Source organism: Macrobrachium rosenbergii, chromosome 9, assembly GCF_040412425.1.
Source record: "Macrobrachium rosenbergii isolate ZJJX-2024 chromosome 9, ASM4041242v1, whole genome shotgun sequence".
NCBI lineage: Eukaryota > Metazoa > Arthropoda > Malacostraca > Decapoda > Palaemonidae > Macrobrachium > Macrobrachium rosenbergii.
Window position 1 is genome coordinate 40,143,239 of NC_089749.1, and position 7,500 is coordinate 40,150,738.

A 7,500-nucleotide genomic window follows, 5' to 3' on the forward strand; every position below is an offset into this window, starting at 1 on the left:
GGAAAGTGGGTTTCCCATAATGCTTCATCAAACTGAAGCATAGGATGTCCCAGGGATAGCGGATATTCAGACCGAAAGAACGATTGTCTCTTTCAACGGCCCCACCTCTTCAGACCATCGCCTGGTCCTCAGCTGGCTTCTTGCGACGTGATTCGCCAGCTTTTGTTGCAACTGAAGAAGTCGCTGAAGACGTCTTCCAACCATCACCTGTAGGAGAAGGAAGTACATTTTTGACTGGATATCGATCATATATTTCTCTCAATTAATCTATATACATAATTAGATACAGACATTCATATGATGAACTCTTATAATGAATATATTTCAGACAAACAGAATAAACATGTCTGCATATAATTGGTGGAATATTCTATATATATATATATATATATATATATATATATATATATATATATATATATATATATATATATATATATATATATATTATATATGCATAGCAGAAGTATACATATTATATGCAAGAACAACTTACCTCGTTAGCGCTGTTAACATTGTTGTTATTGTTAGCGATGTTGATATTGTTGTCATTGTTGTTGTTGTTGTTATTGTTATTATTATTGTTGTTATTGTTGTTGTTGATATTGTTGGCGATATTGATGACGATGTTGACCACAGCCATGATGAACGACATGAATCCGAAGGAAGACAACTGACCAGACTTGATACATTCTGTCTTCTCTTCAGGCACAAAGATAATTGGGGGCTTCTTCTTGTCTTGCGTCTTGTCCTCTTTCTCCTCCGCTTTCGAGGATGATTTCCTTTTCTTCAGCTTACTGTATTATGAAAAAATATAGATAGATAGATAGATAGATAGATAGATATAGATATAGATATAGACTAGCTGACAACCCAGCGCTGCCCGGGAAAACTCTGAATGACAGCTGATAACTCTCTCTCTCTCTCTCTCTCTCTCTCTCTCTCTCTCTCTCTCTCTCTCTCTCCAACCATCCCTGTCTCTTTCTCTCTTTCTTCTCCCTAACATCCATTCCACTCTTCTCTTTCACTTCATCTCCCTCTCAATCTGTCTCTGTCATCCCCTTCCCAACCCCCACCCCCTTGATGCCATTGATGTCTTACCCCAACAGTATTCTTTTCCGGATAGTAAGTCATAAGTAGTATACCGAAATTAGGTATGATAAATTCGTAAAGTTGCTAAGTCTACAGGAGTAACCAGCCCATTTCACTGGCAGAACCAGCCCCGTTTCAGGGGAGCCCTTCCAACATCGCCCCTTTGGTGCTTGTGGTGTCTTAAACCCACAGCGTTCTTTCCGAGATAGTAAGTCATATTATACCAAGTTTGGTTGAAATTGTTCAATGCATTTCAGAGTGAATGTGGAACATGCACATACACATACATTCATACATCCATTTTTATATATATAGATATATATGGTAAGAGAATATCACTTAATGTTATATATATATGTATATATATATAATATATACACACACACACACACACACACACACACACATATATATATATATATATATATATATATATATATATATATATATATATATATATATATATATATATATATATATATATATATATATATATATATCATATCAACATTAAGCCTTTTCTTTTACCATCTACTCACTTCAAGTCTTAAAAGTCACCTTAGCCCTAAAGGATTTCAATTTTGACTCAGTCGTCGGTTAAATGTGTTGATATTGACTAGTTTTTTCTAAGGACACTTATGCTACGATGATATCTTTTGCTCGAAAAAAATAACATATTAATGAGGCACAAAATTACTCACTTAGTTCTCCTCTCTCAGCCTGTTTATAGTGACTGCAATTAAAGCATTTCCCAATTACAATGAAGTTCCCTCATAGTACAGAACTGTATCAAGAGAAATTCCGTTAGCTTTCCAAAAATTCCGGAAAGGTTCCTATTGACCCTACAAAATTAGTTTTTTGAATTCTTTTTCTTTTCTCTTAGGGTATTCTCAAACCTTACCTTGAATTCGGCACCATCCTTGGCAACACCATTAGTGGCGCCATGACCCCTGGGTCGAAGTACGACGGATATGGATGGTGGCCAGGTGGCACCTGTCTCCTGACTCTATTTGCCCCTACGCCCGGGTTGTCGAAATACGCAGGTCTTTCCTCAGAGGATTCGAGGTCCACAGAAAACGAGTTCAGAGTGTTTTGCAGAGACGTTGCATCCGAGTCGAACAGATGGTTGACGTTCACTTGACGAAGCTCGGGTTGTCGACCCCAGAACCAAGATATGGCGCCGCCCTCCCTTCTACTGTCCATGAAATCTCTAGTGATATTTTCCACTCCGCTTCGGAAGGCGAGATGCGCTGCAGCATCCCATGGAGCAGTCAGATCCAGAGAACTCAGGAGTGAAATGAAGTCTGTCATTTCTGGTAGCAAAGGAAAAACCTAGAAATCGCTTACTTGATGTTCCAGCAAAATAGCACAACTTTTTACACAAATTTCTTAAAGTTTACTGAAGAGGCTTCTCCGCTCAGACTGGGAAAGCTCACAGGCTCAACCTGACGTAACGCTCCTTCGCGAAGGATGTGTTGGCAACACAAGAGTGACCATCACCACCTTCACGCATAATAACAGAACCCCGCGTAGCAACTCTCACCCCCACCCCCTACCCCTCCACCCCACCACTCTCTCTCTCTCTCTCTCTCTCTCTCTCTCTCTCTCTCTCTCTCTCTCTAGTAACACCCACACTTCCTCGAAGTCCTACCTGTACACTTGACTGTGTGCTTTATAATTTTACTCAGTGACGCACAGGTAACTAGAGATCTTTGAAGTGCTGCTGGATTTTTGTGAGTGCAAAAAATATTTCCTCTGCTCCCGCTTGGGGGATCACTTTGTTCTCCATATAATATAAGATTCAGGTAAGCAGATATCATTTGTATTAGTCTTAGGAGATATGGGCTCCGCAAATTAGCTATATGGAAAAGTATACAAATGTTATTCCAGTTTCAATTCGTCGCTTAACACTTTGGCAAGAAGTGCTTCACTAAGATACTTTACGAAAACTTTCTCAAAACAACTATGAAACAGGGCTTCGTAAATACCGAAAGTGTTTCACAAAATCTTGGTGAAAAAGAATTCCGCACTTGCTTGAAGAAAGTTTTTCCCGCAACAATTTTGAAAAAAAGGCGGGGGGATTCAGTTACAGTAATACTGTGGAAAAATCAACACGTTTAACTGCGTTGGAAAACAAATATCTTCACATACACTTTTTGAGAAGAAAAAGTTTGGCATATAACCTGAGAAAAAAAGTGGCTCATTCACATTTAAGCAAGTTCCTCATATACTGTACACTAAGAAAACGTAACTCACATAGACCGATTAAAAGTTTGGAAAAGGAATGATCGGTATTTGGTAAAAAAAAAAAAAAAAAAAAAAAAAAAAAAACTGCTTTCCAGAGACTTAGCTTCTGTAAATAATAAAACTTAGAAAACAACCCCAGTAATTTTCATGGATCACGGAAAATTAACTTACTTTTCTGACCTCATCCAAATGCCAGTGTCATACTAGTTTGTGGATCCGTTAAACATCACTCAAAAAGAGAACCTCATTGACTAGCAAAACGACCAAATAGCTCAAGCGAGGTTGAGAAGCGGAGGGTGCCAGAAGTTGGGGATAAGTGAAAAAATGCGTAAGAGTACCGACGACTCTGTTAAGATGTTAATTTGTTCTTACTCTCCTTCCCAAGAGCCTGCTTGGTTCAGTTGGGTTATTCCTTGACTGTTGAAGACTTGCAATCGACTCATTTAGCGTCGCTGATCAGAGCAGGGGGCAGCGAGTCGCCGCCGCTTGCTCTGATGAAGCTGGAGCCAACGTTCACAAGCTGGCAGTCCCGCACCAGTCGCAGATATCACATAGAAAATCGTTGAAGGAAGAGGCTGATTGTACACGAATTCCTTGTCGTCATATCAGTATTTGTGAGTTGTAAAAAAATTTCTATCCACATTAGATCTCCATTGATTTACAAGTGGAGCAGGAGTTTCGAACACATAGTTCTATCCACACTACAGTCATTACCATATCTACTTACCAGGATGCGGTAACTAAGGGAATCATGAGATCGCAAGTTGGCTGGGAGGTTGACAACCTCTACTCTACACCACATTGTTCAGAATGGATTTATCTTAGGCAATCCACTAACAGTTGAAATGCCTTTCATTTATAATACATTTTATGTATCGTACTTCCTTTATCCAAAGGAATTATGCTCTTCGAAGTAATGCGCCGATATTTATTAAAAATCTTTTTTTAAGCATATTTTAAGATAATCTGCTTTTGATTTATATTTCTTCTTGTAAATGACGTATTTAGATTTTTGGCAAAAAAATTATGTAAGCAATATTTGTTTTCAACGGTAGATATTATTATTACTAAAGCAACAAAAACTGCTGCTATTATTATTGTTGCTGTACTTGCTCTTATTAACTTCATCTGATACGAAATTACTTTGAACCACATAAATGCTTGTCTGGACTCGCATTTCCTTTGTTTCTTTATGATTTGAAAACCAGACCAAATTAATGAGATGTTAAAAATGACCAACATGTATGTAAATTGTATCGATTCAAACTTTTTTTTATTACTAATTTCATATTTTTTATATATGTTTTTTTCAGAAACAGACCACACTAGTGAGATGCTTTCACCAGTCTCATATAACTTTTCATCACCATACATTCCTAACAACGCCCGTTCCATGCCCATCAACTCTCATCTCCCCATGCCATTGCCTGGTACCCATTTCCCTTTAGTCCCCGTGCCCTCCCGACTTCATCCGACCTCCCTAAGACGCTATCCACTTAGGGCAGGTCATACCCACTTGCCTAGAAGACCTCCACCGGAAAAAACCAGGTCACCATCTGGATATACGTCTTTTACATCAGTCCTTGACCCTCTGGGGATCCTATCATCCTCAACAGGATTTGCCAAGAAGTCCCAGAGGATCAAGGAGGAGCCAAAGGATTCAATGCCAACGACTACGCAAGCGCCCTCTCTCGTGTACATCCCTGACGGGGGTCAAGGGGAATGTGGAGACCACCAGGACTCAGGGTTCAATGCCTACAGCTTCATAGGGTTCCTCCTGGGCGTCGTCAATATTGTAACTCAGGTAAGGAAGGAACAGAGGTAAGCATGCCTACAAATATTCATATTTCAAGAAATTTATATATTAAGCGTTATTAAAACATAGAGTTGATTGTTTCTCTGATCTATATGATATTTTAAAATATTTTTTTCCAGATTTTGGCACCGAAATGTGAAACGTCAAGAGCTTTTTAACATCTATTTCTTTTCTATTTCGAAGGTGGCCAATAACGTGAATAACAACCTGAACAACAACAATAATAACAACAACAATAACAACAACAACCTTGGAAATATTAACGCAGCTAATAGTAATTCGAATCAGAACAATGATAATTCGGTTAATATTCCCGCAGCGATGGGTGAGTGTCAGAGGCTGGTGTTTTCCAAATGAACTGGTTGTTAATCTTAAGTCCTGTTGGCTACTAGACCACAAGGGACGTCTTCGGTGTGTGAAATGTGACTCTAATTTCGTATCCATTTCCAACCCCTAAATTCATCCATCACCAAATTCTAATTTAACTGCAGTATTAAGTTGCTAATCTAAATTCACAAGCAATACTTTATAATTCCTGAGTCACAAAGTACCTCCGAAATCTATATCCCCTCTCAAAATCTTGCAGTTTCCTTCAGAGTAACTTGTTCCAGGACCTCGTCCGGTCCCAGTCTCTTGCCAGTAGCGAGTCTCTTCTTAGAAACACAGTTACTGCAGAAAATTCCGTGCCTTCTCACCATGATTTCATTTAGCTAAATTTCTGTTAACTTCAGCAGTCCGATAAGTCTAAAATGTAATCTTTTTTATTATATTTATCTTTTGCTCATAAAAATTATTCTCTTAGGAGGACGAAGGAGGCGTTACTCCGAGGACAAGGTTGCTGAGGAAGAGAATGGAGCCACACCTAACGGGAAGGAGGGATATATGGCCGCCGATGTTGCCATACCTTTCATGAGGTGAAGCCTCACCACTCTACTGGAATCGTCTCTTCGATGATTGTCATGATTTCTGAATACTCCATAATTATGCTATATAGCTTTTATTAGTTCACCAGCACAAGAAAACTGCAAGGTCTTTCACTGTTACAGTTTTTTTTTTCTTTTTTTCAGGGCTTACTACATGATAAATCTAGGAGGAAATCGGTGCACCTTAAGGATAGTCTGCGAAACAAACTTTGAAATCGTCTGGTCAAGTGGCACGGAATTGGATCAAGGACTGACCAAAGTTTTCACTGAAATCTATACGTGAGTTGAAAAGATCTGTCGTCTCGTTTCTCCCTTGTTCAGGTATCTCGAAGGGCTATTAAAAGTAACAGAGGAGATGGAGCCAAAGTATTCCATAAAAGTAATTTCAAATAAAAAGCCATCTTGAATTTCTCATTCTTATGTTACTTTGCTCTTCCTCTAGGCTTGGCCTTGCCGAATGGGCAGTGGTTGACCTTCCTAAAGGCGGCATCCTGGAAGCCGGTTCATACGGAAGAGATGGAGCTGACTGTTCAGACGTTTACCCTCAATGTTCAGAGGAACAATGGCGACAATTGACCAGTGAGGTGAGACACCAGCTGACCTTCGACCTTGAACCTGACTTACGCTCGAACAAGAAAATATTGAAAGACCTCGATTTTATGAATTCTATAGCAGCTCATCGGTTATATTTCAGGGACTTTAGGGCGTTACCTAAGATTACCAATATCTTAGACATGCTTATCCAGTGACGTCACAGAGTTATACTCCAGCAGCGTCAAAACTTGCCAAAGATTGCTAGTATTGCATGTGTGCATATCCAGTGACATTCTGGGAATGCCAATGATTATCGGGCTGTCAGGTTTGTTCCGGCGACTTGATGGAGTTTCACTCTATGGCGTCATGGGGTTGCCAAAATTGTTAGTAGTGAAGATGCCTTTAGAATAAACGTTTGATTTAAGAAAAGTATCCTGTAATGTAATCAGAGTAAAATAAATAACAAAAAAAATGGTTAAACCTGTCTTTAGATGTTCCTCGTCTTTCTGTGGATACCTCTTTGTTCTGGTGACTTTTTTTTAACTTTTTATGTTGGTTTTGATATATTTTTGTCGTTAATTGTACTTTTTTGTTGGTTTGAATATATAGGTGTTTGTCTTCATTTGACTGTTTTTTTTTCTTTTGAATGATTGTTAATCTTTATTTAATTGGCCTTTTGTTTGTTTGTGAGGTTCTGTCTTCTTGCTTCCTTGGAGGGTTCATTGTCTTTACTTAGCATGTTTTTTGTTTGTTTGGATGGATATTTTCATTCATTTGTTTGGATGGCTTTCTGCTTTTATTTATTGAGATTTTGTTTGCTTGGATGATTCTTCATCTTCATGTTGATCAACTTGATGTTTGCTTAGATGGGCAACTTTGTGTTAGACC

The 7,500-nt window shown here is 38.7% G+C and overlaps 1 protein-coding gene across 1 annotated transcript in view; it reads left to right on the forward strand.

The window, feature by feature from the left end:
* The first annotated feature begins 4,658 nt into the window (after positions 1-4,658).
* LOC136841952 (uncharacterized) overlaps positions 4,659-7,500 on the forward strand; it is a 3,013-nt gene continuing 171 nt past the window's right edge. The window contains exons 1-6 of the mRNA XM_067109362.1: positions 4,659-5,143; positions 5,339-5,505; positions 5,742-5,794; positions 5,958-6,069; positions 6,202-6,357; positions 6,521-7,500. The exon at positions 6,521-7,500 is cut by the window's right edge and continues 171 nt beyond it. Of these exons, the coding sequence (XP_066965463.1) occupies positions 4,673-5,143; positions 5,339-5,505; positions 5,742-5,794; positions 5,958-6,069; positions 6,202-6,357; positions 6,521-6,827 (1,266 nt within the window). The 5' untranslated portion in view covers positions 4,659-4,672 and the 3' untranslated portion in view covers positions 6,828-7,500. The remainder of the gene's footprint in view (positions 5,144-5,338; positions 5,506-5,741; positions 5,795-5,957; positions 6,070-6,201; positions 6,358-6,520) is intronic.